This window comes from Rhinolophus hipposideros (genome assembly GCF_964194185.1).
Source record: "Rhinolophus hipposideros genome assembly, chromosome: 22".
Taxonomy (NCBI): Eukaryota; Metazoa; Chordata; class Mammalia; order Chiroptera; family Rhinolophidae; genus Rhinolophus; species Rhinolophus hipposideros.
In genome coordinates, this window is record NC_138068.1 from 9,580,707 (window position 1) to 9,598,057 (window position 17,351).

At 41.1% G+C, this 17,351-nt stretch overlaps 1 protein-coding gene across 1 annotated transcript in view; it reads right to left on the minus strand.

Annotated features, from left to right (window-relative positions):
• SLC9A8 (solute carrier family 9 member A8) overlaps positions 1 to 15,336 on the minus strand; it is a 60,735-nt gene extending 45,399 nt beyond the window's left edge. Inside the window, exons 1-3 of the mRNA XM_081034359.1 lie at positions 15,235 to 15,336; positions 13,196 to 13,374; positions 7,497 to 7,577 (exon numbers count right to left, since the gene is read on the minus strand). Coding sequence (XP_080890485.1) covers positions 7,497 to 7,577; positions 13,196 to 13,374; positions 15,235 to 15,260 — 286 coding nt within the window. The 5' untranslated portion in view covers positions 15,261 to 15,336. The remainder of the gene's footprint in view (positions 1 to 7,496; positions 7,578 to 13,195; positions 13,375 to 15,234) is intronic.
• Between the last annotated feature and the right edge of the window lie 2,015 nt (positions 15,337 to 17,351).

Here is a 17,351-nt window from a genome sequence, read left to right on the forward strand (position 1 = left end):
GACCATCTAAGTTCAGGCATGTTTCCATAAAGCTGACAGGCTCATTACTCTCTCATAAAGAACCTACCAAAAATAATTCTCAAAGAAGCATCATGGGGTCAATTTATGATTGCTCTGTTACTCACTAGATAAATGATTCTGAACTCCGTGGCTCATCAGAATCGTCAGGGGAGCTTTATATAAAATAAAGACACCAGAGCAGAACTCCAGACCTACTAAATCAGAGTCTCTGGTAGGGGTGACAAAAAGCTAGCCTGAAGACCACTGTCACAGACACATAGGACAAGATGCCCTTTTACCCTGACCCTGCAGAGGAAGGAGCTTTTCCCCTACCCACTATAGAACACTGAAGAAACACATCTTCTTGGGCAGGGTGATGAGACAATACTAGAACATAGAAGTTTATTAGCATAACCCTAACTGCCATGGGGAAGGAGGAGCTTGAGGTGAAGAGAGGAGGTAAGTAATTTTAACTTTATAAACCTCTGTATTATTTCAACTGTTATAGATTATTGTACATGGATGTTCATAATAACCCAAAGGTGGAAACAACCCAAACGTGCATCAACGGATGGATGAACAAAATGTGGTGTATCCACACAATGGAATATTATCCGGCAATAAAAAGAAATGAAGCACTGATACATGCTGCAATGTGGATGAATCTTGAAAACATGCCACAAGTGAAAGAAGCCAGACATAGTTTATGATCCATTTATATGAAATATCCAGACTAGGCAAATCTATAGAGACAGAAATATTTGTCCAGGGCTGAGAAGTAGGGCTTTGGGGGTGATAGCTAAAGGGTGTGAGGTTTCTTTTTGGCGTGATAAAAATATTCTAAAGTTGATTGTTGTGACGTTTGTACAATTCTTTGATTATACTAAAAACAACTGAATTGTACATTTAAAATGGGTTACTTGTATGGTATGTGAGTTATATCTCAATAAAACTGTTATCAAAAAAATGGCTACAGATTGCATGATACCATTTATATGAAATGTCCAGAACAGGCAAATCTATAGAGACAGGAAGTGGGTTAGTAGTTGCCAGGGGAAGTGGGAAATGGGAAGCGACTGCTAATGGGTAGAGGGTTTCTTTTTGGAGTGATGAAAATGTTCTGAAATTAGATAGTGGTGGTAGGTGCACAACCTTGTGACTATAAATAAAAAGCAGAGAATTGTATACTTTGAAGTATACTTTGAATTGTGAAGTTTATGGTATGTGAATTATATTTTAATTGTTTTTAAGTCACAGTTCTGTTCACTATTCCCCCAAGGACGGCTGTCTCCAACTGGTTGCTATTAACAGTCATGCCGCAATGAACAAGCCTGTGCATGCCCCTTTGTGTTTCCCGAAGGCAGATCCAGAGACAGTGAATGGTATGAGCATTTTTATCCCTGAAAATGTTGCCAAACGGTCCTCCAAAGTGGCTCTACCACTTTACCCCAAAGCAATCCCCACATCCTCACCAAACCTGATAATCATTGGGCTTTAACATTTCTGCCAATAGGGTGGGCAAGAAATTGTACTTTGTAGTCAATCTGCATTTAGTAATTATTCCTGATTTACAAGGAAAGCTGAAGCTCTTTGCATGGTTTCGGATTTCATTTTTAGAGCTAGTGGTTTTCTGCTCTACTATAACCTCAACTCTTTCCCCTTGTAAATGTATACCAGACTTTAACACCATGATTAACACTGATAATTACATATGAAGCAGCTACATTTGAAAATCAGTAATTACTCTATTGCCTATATTATTTATGAGGCCCTAGAAAGCTTTGTAAAATATGATGTGATATTATTATTACTGCTCTTTACTATTATTACTTGAGTAATCCTTTTGAGATGTCCTAGGAGTAAACTATGGTGAGCATTAAATTGGCAAACTACTCCTGTACCTTTTTTTAAAAAACTTTTATTTATTTAAGTGTGTTTTTCCAGGACCAACTCCAAGTCAAGTAGTTGTTTCAATCTAGTTGTGGAGGGTGCAGCTCACAGTGGCCTATGTGGGGATCGAACCGGAAACTTTGTTAAGAGCACCATGCTCTAACCAACTGAGCTAACAGGCCGCCCCTCTCCTATACCTGTGAGATTGAGGTTCAACATTAGGAGAAATTAATTTACACTACACAACGAGTGAGATTAAAATTAAATCGATATATAAATTTTACTACCGTTTCCCTGAAAATAAGACCTAGCCAGACAATCAGCTCTAACGCGTCTTTTGGCGCAAAAATTAATATGACCTGGTATTATATTATATTGTATTATTATATATTATATTATATTATATTATATTATATTATATTATATTATATTATATTATATTATAATATACCTGGTCTTACAGTAAAATTTTAAAAAATGATTTCCCCCCTTTTTCTGCCTCTCCCCGACTCTGGTTCAAGCTGCTGTGTCTTGGTCTAGTTGTGTAGGACACAGCTCCCTGGCTCATGCTGGTGTGGTGATGAGCCTTGTGCCCCCCTCCCCAGTTGCTCACGATGGTGCTCTGGCAGCATATGGTAACCCACGGTAGCCCAGCTCCAGGGAGAGCCGTTGTTCACAATCTTAGCTGTAGAGGGCACAGCTCACTGGCCCATGTGGGAATCGAACAAGACCTCCGCGTTAGGAGCATGGCGCTCTAACTGCCTGAGCCACCGGGCAGACCCAAATGATTTTTTTTGAAAATTATTTAAAATATTGTTAGCCTGTTTGGTCAGCTGTAATTATAGAATCAAGTTATACTATAACAAGGTAATTTTGAAAATCCAGTCCTTGGTTTCTGCTACTTGTACACTTAAAGGAGATACTACTCCAAAGAGACTAAAAGAAGACCGGCCAGTAAGGTGGAATCAATACCTCAGGGTTGTCTATTTGTTTTTCTGGGGGAAAGGCTGTATATATGTTTTGTTTTTAAAGTAGTTACTTTTTCAGAGGAATGATATTCCCTACTACTCCGCAGAGAACATTTATGTGGTGAAAGGGGAAATTTATAGGAATCAGCCCAAATGCAGTAAGCTTCAGAATGCAATTCTTTAACAACCTTTTATCTTTTAAAATTTAGACTACCTCACTAGTCTGGCATATCTTGAGGATTTAAGGATAAAATACAGCTTAAAGATAACAAAATGCTGAGACAAAAGAAGATGACCATAAAGCCAGGCAAGCCAAAGCAAGACTCCAGGGAAAAGCAGGAAGCTATTACACACAGAGCACAGTGAGCTAATGGCAGCAAAACAGCAACAAGACGTTCCAAGAATAAATTGTCACCTCTGATCCGTGTTTCCAGAAATGTGGAGGCTAAAAGTCTATGCTAGCACTCTTCCTTGAAATGTGACAGCCTGGAAAATCCTTAGAGTCTAATGCAATCATTTTGTCAATTTGACAACCACTTTTGGCCTCGGTCTCTAAGACAGCTACTCTAATACCAACATGTGTATGCCTACTTCTTCTCTAATAAATCAAAACACCGAAGATTCAGGGAGAGTTACCCATGGGACATTTTAAGCCGTATCAGCGGTAGACTCTAATAGTCTACAACATAATGAAAGCTGTTACAGTTAAAGTTAGGAGTCTTCCTTGAAGCTTTCTGTAAAATTTCTTTAGAACTTAAGTACAATTAGAATATAATTACTGTATCTTCTTTTTCCAGAATTATCTTTAGTCAATAATAACTTAGGAACTGAGTGATTTGTCATCAGTTTCCACTCAAAACCCCCATTGGCAAAAAAAGCACTATACAAAAAATTATATATATCCTTTAGTCAAAACAAGGAAAAATTAATGTAACTAAAAGCTCAAACATAGTTAAGAAGGTTATGGCAGAGGGGGCACTTTTGTGTATCCTATTCACTCAACGATCCAATCAAATCCAGTTCTAAGTTAAAATGCGGTTTTTGTAACTATCAGAAATATTCAGGCTAAACCTTAGCATTTGGAAAGTCAAATTTCCAGCCCTTACTTAACCCCATTCTGGTCTTTCCTTGCTCTAAAATAAAGTACAATTGTGGGGGAAAAAAAAAAATCTACTCCTGTTTTTTGTTAGATACAACAGAGGATAGTGGGCAATACAATTACTTAATTTTCTTTTCTTATAAATTTCAGCCTAAAACATATAAACAGTGTGAATCAGCACTATATAGCCAATGAAAATAGGTAAACTTAATACATGGAAAGAACACAAAAATGATATAAACTAAAACCAAGTCATCTAATCTGTATATGTCTATAGATGGTTTGGAAGAGAAGGAAGCATGATAAAAATAGTTGAAGTTGTCAGTGAAAAGGATTTTTCTTTTTATACATAGCTGTTTAACTGTACAAAACATTTATTATTTAAAAAGGGACTCAAACTACAGAATTTCACAAAGTATGGAAAGCTTTGAACAAGGGCCAAGGAAATATCTTTAGAACTTCATATTGATAGTTATGTTTTTATAAAGAATGAAAAAAGTCTCAAGATTCATTTGAAAATACAATAAAATAGAAGGCAGAAAATGTGCTTCACAGAGCATAGTCCTTTTCTGTACCAACAATTTCTTAGGAATTCTGCTTAACTATCACACAAAAGGCCAATAACGTTTCTAAATGACTGCAGACTAAAAAGTAACTTCTGGCTGGAAGAGGTAAGCTAGGAAAATTTATCCCTGAAAGAATGAAAATCCCATTTTCTCTGGCAGCTTCATCTGGATTCTTTTTTATTTGGCACAAAAGTTAGAAATTCTTGAAATAATGGATATCTCAATATTTTGTTACACTTTGCTCTACGAGGAGAAAAGTTCTCCTTCAATTTACATAGCTTTATGGAATACAGAACTATTTTGATAGCTTTGTCAGCTTTTCTAAATTCCAACCAAATGTCCTCTAATATAATAAAAACTACTTTCTGGACCCCAGCACTCTCCCTGGAAATGCTCTTAGTGTTCCAATCACCTGAGTTAGCAAATAATTACTGAAAGCAAGACTTACTTTCTATCCCCCCTCCCAAGACCTGGTTGTATAGGCCACAGTCATTTCTGCAGCATCAGTGAAGAAATGAACCTTGTGGATGGAGAGCTTTGGCTGACCCCCAACACCATTCCACCCACGCCCCGTTCTGGGCTGGCCACATGGTCAGATTCAGCCTACAGTTCTGGTGGAACCAGGAAGAAGAGACCACCTTCCCCAATCTGATTGCTACTGTAAAGATAGGAAGCCTGAAGCTATCCAGGCTTACCCGTGAAGAAAGCCTGCCTGAGAGTGAGGCCAAAACAAAGAGAAACACTGTTGAGAAATGGAGAAAAACTGAGTCCAGGAGACTCCCTCCAGCAAAGTGTGAAGCAAGCACCACCTGCAGTGTTTTTTGGTTCTCTGAGCCAATGAGTGTGCAAGTCCATCCCCTCCAATTCATTTTCTGTGAGTCAATTTCAATTGATTTTGTCCCTTGAATAGAAAAAGCCCTGTATCAGTTCAGATGTTTTTAGTTGCAAGTAAAAGAACACCTGACTAAAAATGGCTTAAACAACAGATGTTTATTATCTCATATAACAGGCAGCTCTGAGATAGGTAGCTTCAGAGCTATCAATTCAAGGAAACAAAAATGTAGTCAAGAATCTTGGCTTTCCCATCTATCCCTTTGGAAATTCTTAGCATTCTGGCTTTTGTCTTTGAGCCACTATCGCAAGATGGCTGCCAGTGCTCCAGGCATCACATCCTCCATACAATAGCATCAAAGGAAGGGAAAATTACTTTTTTTATCAGAGAGGAAAAAATTTTCCCAAACTCCCCACCAAGCATACTTCCCTTTGGTCTCACTGGACAGAACTGGATTTTGTACTGCCTTGCTGCCTCTACTCCTCTCAACCAATCCTTGGCAAAGGAGAATGGAATTATCATGACGGTGAAGAACCAGGCTTGACTTGGAGGGGCCCAACTTCCTTGAGCGCACTGTGGCAAAATAAGGCTTCTATTTTCAAAGAAGAAGGAAGGAAATGGCTCTTGGGTAGGTAACCAACAATGTCTGCGGTAAAGTCTTAATACAAGCACTGGTGGTCATTCACCTCAGTTACCCATATATTCAAGAGACAGGGAAGAACCTGACATTCCAAACCAAGGGATAAGTACCATCATTTTAATTTCCATGTGCACAATATCTAAATACACACTATTGTTCTCATTCTTACGACACTATGAAAACTGACTGGAAAACTATAAATTCCTTAGAATGATTTTTTAAGTCTTTTATGAATGCCCCAGGATAACAGGTATTAGCTATGTAGGTTATTTTCAACAGGCTTAATATCAGGAAAGGAATGTTAATGAATGGTCCTTCCATTCTCAGAGCTCTAAGCCTATCTTGTTAGCTAAGGTTTTCAGAATCTGCCCGGACGTGCAGCTGAAGAGCCTGCTAAATAAAGAACAGGAACTCTTTGAGTGAAACTGGTTTCCCACTCTTTACTGAAGATCAGTGCTATCTAGTGGCGCGTCGTTCCTTAAAATATGGCGTCACCTGGGGGTCATGAGGCTTCAATGTGAAAGCTCATAGGCCAGAGCCTGGCACTCAGGAGTACTGTGCTGTCCAGGGACCACAGGCGAGGGGCTGAACCAGAGTAGAAGGGAGGATACATGTGGTGACAGGGGAAGGAGAATGAACAGAGCCTGAGCAGTCATTTCCAAAGCTAACCTAAACAGCAGCTATATTGTAAAAGAATTACCAAATATACTAAACAAGAGCTACAAGGCAAAGAAAATTAACTTACACAGCATCGATGGTGATAAGGAAAAATGAAACATCATCAGTAGGCAAATGGAAACTCATAAAAGAAAGTGCAATATAATAAGCTGATGAAAGCTTTCGCTGACCTTGGTGAAACCTTATTTACTCTGCCTTAAGCATCCCCACCCATATTTTCGTCTTGATCTTAATACTTAACTGAAAAATAAGGCCTCTGCTTCTTCCTTCACTAACCACTTCAAGGAACTTGCAATGTGAGTTCACACCTGTTATTACACTGATTCGTTCCCTCTAAATAGAGGCTAATTATCTTAAGAGTTAATTGCCACAGGAAACGAGAGAAGTATGAGGTGGACTGGAAAGCTCCCTGAAGACTTCAGATCTGACTCTGACACTGAAGTGAGAGCCCCTTTTGGCTGTAAAATTCAGTGACTCTATGAATTAAGTGTCAGTTGCTTGCCTTAGTTCAGCTGGATGTCAGCATAGCCCAGTAGCACCAGTCAGTTTGCCCCGAGGGTACTTCTAGAATTAGAAAAGGCCTTCGAGCTGTTTAGAGGGGCTTCTATGTGACCTTTATGAGGTCATCACCCCTCTCTGAGCCAGTGCCCTCATCTGTAAAATGGGATCATAACATCCTCATGGCAGGTTGCAGTGAGGATTAAATGAGATCAGGTATGTACCACATTTCTTGTGGTTCCTGGCAATAGGGAGGCACTAAAAAAAAAAGATGTTATTGCTGTTAGTGCGACTGCTTTTATCATAGTCACCATTAAGCACTCACCTAGAGAAACAACAGCAACACTCTCTGGCAAGAAATGTAATCTGTAGCGGATCAGTAAATGCACCAATATGATGCAGATAGCTGTGGGAAAAAGAAGACATTGTTAAAACTGCACATTTTAAAATGATAAACACTAGTGGAAGGCAATGGTTACTCTGGAGGGCTGCCAAGGAAATGGACAACTGTCAATGACGCAGTACGCGTCACTGGTATTTTCAATCTCGTTTTTCTTAACGAGGAGGTAGACCCACAGTGTTTATAACATTTTCTCCACACTCCCTTACATGCCTGAACTACTTCATTTGTCAGTGGTTACTGAAACAGCATCAGATATCTAATTTTTTTCTAAGTTGTTAAACCTTCTACAACCATTTAAAATTATTCAAATTTTCCTGATTCTGAGAAATGATCCTCGACTTTTTTTGAAGTAATCATCAACTGGAAAACTCTAAATCAACGGTGAGGAGAAAGTCAGTGAAATCAATCACTTGCTTGTATGTATAACTGCAACAGAATATGTTGACACAAAGTATTGTGCCACCATGCAACTGGCTCTCTTTTAGCATAGAAGTGAGGGTGTTTTATGAACAGAACAAAGTAAATACTTTGGTTTGGTGCGATGAACATCAGATACCTAAAGAACTATTTTCCAGCTCGGTACTGAGCTCCCACTGGCTGAGGGCTCCCCAGGAGCCAGCCAAGGCACCCAGCACTGCCAAATGCTGTCTCCTCTGACCCCCAACACCCTTCTTAACTAGCTATTACCATTATGTCCTGATTCTAGATGAGAAAACTGAAGCTTAGAGGTCACATCATTGATAGGTATTGCGAGGACGGAGCCAGATTCCAATCCTGTGCCCTTAAGCAGGCCTCCCCCTCCCCCCGCACCTCCCTCCCGGCTGCCTTCATTCCTCAGTCACCAAAATAACATCTGACTTTCCCCACAGAGGTGTTGTCATGAAAGACAGGAAACAAAGGGATGTCAAACTATTTGAAAGGAGTATTTCTGAACAGAAATAAATAAATAAATAAATAAATATATATATACACATACACACACACATATATATATATACTTTCACATTAATTCCAAAAATCTAATTTCATGGCCCAAGTGTTAGTGTGCATGTCTCTTTCTTTTATTAGGCACCTACGAGGTATACCATCTCATCAATCACAGCATTACTCAATAATACTAAAAATAATTTTGATTTTTTTTTTTTTTGTATAAAAAGAAATGTTTAAACAATCTGCATCGCTGTTAACTGGCTACCCTTGGAGCCTGCATTGACAAATTAGATATCTTTAGTCCCACCAAAAAGCACCAGGTGTCCAGAGAAAGAAAACAGTTATAAATATAGACATTTTGTCCTCCTTTCATTCTGTGCTTAAACTATCAATCTATGGTGTTATTTTATTATAAATATTTAACCTAGTTGGAAAAATCCTATATTAAATACTAAGAGCAAGAAAAAAGTTCCACTGCTTGACCAACGAGCATGCCTACTGTCTAAAAAGGCAGGTACACAAGCACGTAAGTAGATAGATGATAGATTAGGGAGTGGAAATCAGTTTCTGCTCTTTCTTTGCACCAAGCTGGATGAAAGAACTAATTTAAAAACTTTATTCTCATAAATCAAACAACTACTTGCACTTTTTAGAGTAAAGGGGAAAACTGTCTAACAACAGAGAGAGCTAAATATAGGGCTCAGGGAATGGTCTTCAGCCATTAAAAAGAATCAGGACTGAAAAAAAAAATAGCCCACAGAATGGGAGAAAATATTTGAAAGTCATGTATCTGGTAAGGGTCTAGTATCCAGAATATGTAAAGAAATCTTATAACTCAACAACAAGAAGAAAAACAACACAATTTAAAAATGAGCAAAAGACCTGAATAGGCATTTCTCCAAAGATATATAAATGACTAATAAGCACATGAAAAGATGCTCAACATCATTAGTCATTAGAAAAATGCAAATCAAAACCACAATGAGATATAACTTCACACCCATAAGATGGCTATAATTAAAAAACAAAACAAAATGGAAAGGAAGTGTTGGTAAGGATGTAAAGATACTGGAACCCTTGGGCATGGCTGGTGGGAATGTAAAATGGTGCAGCCTCGGTAGACAAGTTTGGCAGTTCTTGAGAAAGTTACACAAAGTACCCATTTAACCCAGCAACTGCACTCCTAGGTATACATCCAGGAGAAATAAAAACACATCCACACAAAAACATGTACACAAATGTTCATAGCAACACTACTTAACAATAGTCAAAAGGTCGAAACAACGTTAAGTGTCCATCACCTGATGAGTGGATAAACATAATGTGGTATATCCATACAATGGAACATTATTCAGTCATACAAAGGAATATAATTCTAACACATGCTATAACATGGATGAACCCTGAAGACACGATGCTAAGTAAAAGCCAGACATAAAGATCATATATTGTATGATTCTATTTGTATGACATATTCTAAGTAGGCAAATTCCTAGAGACAGAAAGCAGAACTGTTTAGCAGAGACTGGTGGGGAGTGACTGCTTTAAAGGGGTACTGGGTTTCCTTCTGCAGATGAAAATGTTTTGGGACTAGATAATGGTGATGGTTGCGCAACATTGTGAATGTACTAAACGCCAATGAATTGTACACTTTAAAGTGGTAAATTTTATGTTATGATTATTTCACCACACATACATACTGTAAAAAGAAAAGGATGAGGTAGATAAAAAACACAAATATGGAAAGATCTCCAAGACATTCTGTGAGATGAAAAAGTAAGCTATATGTCCCCATGTATTTTACAACAAACAACCTCCAAACTACATGTGCCTGTACGTGTACATGTGCTTATGAATGTACAAATGTATACATACAAACACAAGTACATGTTTCCAAGTACCCTTGGAAAAAAAACAGAGCAAGAAGGGACAAAAACTTGTATGTTGTATGGAGGGTATGCATACCACAAGGTAATGTGCTTCCAATTTTTCATGCCTGAAGTAATAATTATGGAAACTATATTAAAACAGACATGCCAACTTTAAACAACTCCAATAAAGTTAATGACTCATAAAATGTACCTGCCAAATGATGCTAATTGCTAACTCTAGTGCAAGTTAATAACAGTGACTCACTATTGTTTCTGCAAAGTCAAAGATCAGCAAGGGTTAACTATAAGTCAACCGATTTCAAGCCTCTAAAAGTCAAAGGTAAGAGTTTGGGTCTCCCTTCTCAACAAGGAGGAACATAATATAATCCTTCAGGAGGCTTCTGGGACACAAAAGTGACAATTTCATTTGACTTGACTAACATAGTAAACAAAAGTGGCAAAGGTGTTCCACGTTGGTAGTTTCTGAAGTCTAGAATAAACCATGGATTCATTTCCCTCAGTTCAGTAGAGTTCATGTGTTTAGTGAGTTAGCAAGTTACCTATGAATAGTAGGTAACAGTACTTCATGAGATTTACATCTAATCAGGACTAAATATACAAGAAACATAGTATCTTGATGATATACAAGAAAAGAGGGGAAAATGCCTTCAAATTTACTTAAAAAGAAGCATTCATTATGCTAACATGTTTGACCTACACCTAAAAAGTGGAGATACCAACTCATAAACTGCCAAGAGTCTGATTAGGTGAAAATGGAACCCATCTGACATTAGTGGGACCCTAGAGTCTAGGTTTACGATCTGTTTGAAGAAAAGACAATCCAAGAGAAATATACAGCACTATTAAATACAGTTCAGTCCTTTCTGGCCCCAAACATGTATTAACACCAGGCAGGATTTGGCCTGGATGAAAAAGCACATTATAAAAACCTGTTTTGTGGTCTCTGGCACAAAACAATCTTAAGTGCTCCACACCCTGAAAATTACTTTGAAAGTCTTATTTATGCTTTTTACCCTCCCATGAAAAGAGTGATTACAAAAGTTTTTTCCAGGCCTGCCTTTTATATTCTCTAACATATGAAGCTGACAACAATGTAAACAGACTTTAGGATTAAAGAGCTAAAAATTTCTTGATCAAAAAAAGAACTGCTTTTCTTCCTTTTATTCAACTACTATAACAAAAGAAAACAAGAATCTTTGATTGTTGAAGTAATCCCCTAGAAATAGATTTTTAACTACATTGACAGGGTAAAAAATTACCTGGGCATATTAAATCTATATGGGACATTGTACACTTGTGCAAGGCTGGTGGGAATGTAAAATGGTGCAGCCTCTGTGGAAAAGTTTGGCAGTTCCTGAGAAAGTTACACAGAGTACCCATTTAACCCAGCAATTGTACTCCTATGTATCTATCCAGGAGAAATAAAAACATATCCACACAAAAACGTGTACACAAATGTTCATAGCTATGCTACTTACAATAGCCAAAAGGTGGAAACAACACAAATGTCCATCAACTGATGAATGGACAAATATGTCCAATGGAATGTCCAATGGAATATTATTCAGCCACACAAAGGAATACAATTCTAACGTGCTACGTGGATGAACTCAGAACATATGATGCTAAGTGAAAGAGGCCAGACATAGTAGTTTGTATTTTTTTTCAAATCTATGAGACAAGGATGAGTTCTAGGACTTTAAATAAAATTACATTATTACAATTATTTGACTATTTAACAGAGTCTGAATATAAATGTGAAAGTGACACTTTCCCTCAAAAAACAGTCCTGATAGAGGAATACTCTGCATCTTTCAATCCAGTTGCACCATCCACTCTTCTAAGATTTAACTTGAAATATGACTGAGTATCATTAAAGAAGAGTATCATTAAAGATAAACGTGCCAAATTCACTTTTCAAACAAGAGTTTGGACTTGAGTCAAATTCTGAGCTACTTCTCCCGTAATCAGTTAATCCAAAGTGCTTGTGCAGTTTCCACTGGACTTATTGTTTAACACAGTTGTCTACTGTCTACAGTGTCTGGGCAGCACCGAAGTTATTGCCTTTTATCTAAACTTCTTGATTGATGTCTGGTAAACTGGATATTAGTCTCCCAAATCCCAGGTATGTCGTATGTCAATCGCTTAACCTCTTGGGGCCTAAATTTCCTCCCCTGCTACATTTTGAACCAAATGAGATTTTAAGTTTGAGAGAGTGAATCTGTTTAAAGGAAAATATTACATATTTACATAAGTAAATATCAGCACTGGTGGTATACAGATTTGGCAAAAGTCATGACCATCATTAATGGAATGATAGAGGTAAACAACAGTGTGCTAGGGTAAGGGTGTCTGATCTTTTACTGAGCTGCAAAAACATTTCAATAAAAATTTATAAGCTTAATAGATGAGACAAAATGCTGCTCTAGTCAGTCAGATGCCCTCCCATTTGACTCCCCCCCCCTTCTGCTACCAACACACACACGCACACGCACAGAGTTTGAAATCCACTAAATGTCTGAGTTTCTTTCTAGTTCAAAAGTTCTTTAATTCTCCCTTTCAAAGGACATCTAAGATACGACATAAAGGACTCTTCAGAATTGCTAAACTCTGTGATTTTATAAAGAAAAAAAAGTACCCTGTTATATAATGTTATAAACTGATCACTGTCCCTCAGTGTTTGAAGTGAAACCCCAAATGGAGGACTTGACAAAGTGAATGGTCGTTTAAATGGGGGTAAGCACACAGACAGCACACACAGACACTCAAGATGGCAGACGATGGTGTTTCTGCATTCACCTAGGACGAGGAGGCTGAAGAAAATGGTCATGCCACTTGATTGTTCCTCCTGCTGAGCCTGCTCCCCTGTCTGCACAGGGAGGATGGGCTTGGCAGGGGTCGGGAGCACCAGTTTTGTAGTGACAACCAGGGTAGTGTGGAGGGTGACATTGAAACCTTCGTGAGTTGTGTTGGGGAACCTGTTGGGGGACATAAAAAGCAGAATTAAATAAAGGAAAAAGGGCCCCTAAGTATCAACACACAAAGTCAGAAAGAAAACTTGGCTTTATGGAAGTTACAGGTCTTGCAACCAACAGCAGGCCTTGGAGAGAAACGGATATAAAACCTTTCTGCCTGATGCTGCAGGATGGTACCAGTGCCCTCAGGTGTTCTGAACACAGCCATTTAAGAGGACAGAACGGGGGGGGGGGTGGGGGTGGGGGAGGAATCAGGGCCAGTGTAAAAACCAATGATGCCTGCTCTTTGGTGTGTCATGGGGGGTTTAAATGGAGACAAACTGGAGTCTCATCACTTCCAATGTCCAACATTACCAGCGCCTTTATTTCTCCTTTACATTCTTTGCCTTGTATTACATCCACATGTTGAAGAAACCACCTGACTTTGCCCAATTATTGATCTGGTTGGAATGCCCTACTCTACAAAATCTTTCTCAGATTTCAGAAGGCTCAAGAGAAACCTCCTCTGCAGTACCCCACTCCACCCCACCGCTTATGTTCCTCACATTGTGTTGGGATTGAACACTAGTGCAATATTGATGTACTAATCATTGTAATTGACTGTAACAGCTAATGTTTATTGAGGACTGCTTCATTCCAGGGGCTAGGGAACATAAAACCTCTTGTTTAATAGGCATAACACGTCTGAGGTGGACACTCTTACTTTCCCTTTCATATCCATGAACAACAGAAAGTCAGACAGGTTGCAAAACTTGGCCAATGTCTCAGTGAGTCTGGCAGAATCGAGCTTTGAGACCAAACTGGAAATCACTGGTCCCTACCACCTCTTTTGCTTTGTGCTGCTGAGGCCCAGTTTAGCGTGTGGGACAGAGCAGATGCTCAATAAATAAGGTGACTGAATGAAATGACCACCTCGCCCAGAGAGGTATCTGAAAAGTTGTCAGGTGAGGGAGTCAAATTTCAACCACCTTCCTTGTTAATTTTTACATACACTCATTCCACAAACACAGATAGGGCATCTATAACATGCAACAGACTATGGCCAGTAGGTATGGAAATAGACTAAGAGTGATGGTTCCCCAGAAGTACCTGGGGGACAGACACCCCACCTCATCTCATCTCCTACGCCTAGCTCCCTTGCTCTCTACACTCCAGCCATCTGCCTTTCTGTACCTCAAACGCATTAAGCCCTTTCTTGCTTCTGACCTCTTGCACTTGCTATTCCCTCTCTTAATCCTAAAGTTGCAGCCCGCACATCATTTCTTCCTGAGTAGACACCCCTCCCCCCACCCTCTAACACTGTTTCATTTCCTTGCGAACATCATCTTGACTATTTATGGTCTTCTTTTCCCACTAGAATGGAAGTTCCCAGAGGGCTGCTCCTCACCTGCCTCCTTCACTATGTGCCCAGGGCCTAAAATAGAGTAGATGCCCAATAGTTGATGAATGAATGAAACTCAGTGGAGGAGACAGATGCGAAAAACGATCGTTGGGGGGGGAGGGGGTGACTGGCTAAGCAGGGGTGGGGGGCTTCCTGGAGGAGGCGTTGGAACGCTCCGTAATCACCAGATGACCGAAAACCAGGAAAGTGAAATTAGGGTTGCGGTTTCCGCAAGACTGCTTTCTAGGCCTGCGCTGGGTGGCCGATCGCTAGCCCGAGGGTCCGATCTCAAGGAAGCCGCAGCGCGGGGCTGCGCCCAGGCCCGTCCCTCCCGCCCTCCTCGCAGGCGCCGGCACGGTCAGCCCTGGCCAACCGGCACACGGAGCTCCGCCTTCCTGGGCCGGAGGGCGGCCTGAGGCGCTCGCTGTCACCCGCCGCGGCCCAGCCCTGCCGCCTCCGCAGCCCTGGAAAAGCCCACTCACTCCTCTTCCGCCATCTTCTCCCCCATCCTGCGGAGCCTCCAAGACCACCGAGTTGGGAGCCGCGGGGCTAGCAGGGCCCGCCCGTTCTTGCTTCCGGCTTCCGCTGGAGGCGCGGGACGGTCGACGAGAGGGGGCGGGGCCTCGGCCGCGAGGATGGTCCTTCTGTCCCTCCGACTCTATAGCCTGAGGCGGGGGGAGGAGGCCACGGCATGACCTTCCCAGGCGCTTAGAGAGGAGGGTTCACACAGGGCCTCTTTACCCTCTGGCCCCACGAGGTTTCGGCTTTTCCCCACGTTAGGGCGGGGGTGTTTTGAGGGAAACTCTGTGAGGTCACTGAGAGTCATCCTGAGAGCAAGTGCTTTCCACCCAGCGCCGCGTACTGCACCATGCTGAGCCTTGGGAAGGAAGTTTCAAGCTTCGCTGAGCAGGTGGACCCCATGGGTACACTTCCCGAGTCTGAGCCTCCATTTTCCTCAGCTGTGAAGAGGACTGACCACCTGGGCTTGGCAGGACTCTGCGGTGTTCTATCTGTAAACGTTTACCGAGTTCTGATCATATGCCTAGCGTTAAACTAGGCGGTGATAATGTAGTGATGTGTCATTGGTTGATTTGTTCATTGAGTCAACACACACTCATTAGATGCCTACATGTGCCTTGCAGTGGTCTGTGGAGTTGGGGATACAGGAAGGAGCAAGGTGAGGATGACGCAGTAGGGACCTAGCTCTGCTGGTACCTCCTTTCCGGTCCAAGTCATCATATCTCATAACAGCTCTGAAGCTGTCTAAACGGTCTCTGTCACCCTGCCATTGTCCCTATGGTCTTCCACACAGCGGCCCCACGATCTGGTCACTCCTCTGCTGAAAATCTTGGTTGGCTTCCAAACTGGACCAGAGAAAAAAAACTTGGGAGAAGCTACAGGACTTAGACCTTCCCCCTTCACCTCTCCGAGGTGGATTCCCTCTCACCCTCCTGCACACTTTCCACTATGGTCACAGTGGCTTTCTCGGTGTGCCTGAAACACACTGAGAACGCTGCCACCTCTGCGCTTGCTGATCCTTTGGTCTAGAATAGAGTCATGTGCTGCGTAATGACATTTCAGTCAATGGCAGACCTCACGGATGACAGTGGTATACATACCATGTAGCCTAGGTGCGTCATAGGCTACACCATTTCGGCTTCTGTAAGCGCACTCTGTGATGTTTGAACAGTGATGGAATCGCCTAAGGATGCATTTCTCGAACTGTATCTCAGTCAATAAGCAGCTCGTGACTTACTCAGCTCTTGGGCTGCTCCTTGGCTGCCACCTTTCCCACTTGCGGGCTTTTTGTTTAACCCTTACCTTTGCCATTACACCTTCTGTGGGGACAGAGTCCCAGAGAGCAGTTTCCAGGCTCTCGGCCTCACGTGGAAAGGTGCTGGCTCGGTTAGTAGATGGCCATCAGCTGTGACTAGTTGGCCGTCAGCTGTTACCGGTTAGCCATTAGCCACTGATGTAACTGCCCTGGCTACACTAGCAAGCTCGAATTGCAGTTAGCAAGGGGTTGGTTGGCAGAGAAGCAGACGGCGAATTGCGGATCATGTGGCTCTATCTTCCTGTGTCTCCAACCCAGCCGCCAGCGAGAATATGATGGTATGACTCCCCTATCTATGGCTCCGTGGATGTCCCTTTTTGGCCTCACCATATCCAGCGTTCTTGTGCAGGGAGCGGGACTAGAGACCCCGCATGACACCCTATATGACACCTTCCCTTCCTTGTTTAAAATCTATGTTCCCTCCCTTTCCCTGAGTTATTTTTCTTTGTAATATCTAATGTATTATATGAGTATGTTTTACTTACATATGTGTTTATTGTTCTCCCTCCAAAAGACTGTAAATTTGCAGAATGTAGAAATTTTTGTTTGTTTTACCTCCAATGCCTAGAACAGCACCTGGCACATAGTAGGTACTCACTAATAAATGGTCACTGAATAAATAAAGACGTTAGTCAACTCTAGATATGTTAGGAAACAGAAGGGTTTTGAAGAGTGCTACAACCTGACTTTTATTGGGACTCTTTTGGCTCCTTGTGGAGAGTTGGGGTGGGGCGGAGATGGGTGGGGGCAAGGAGAGAAGCCCAC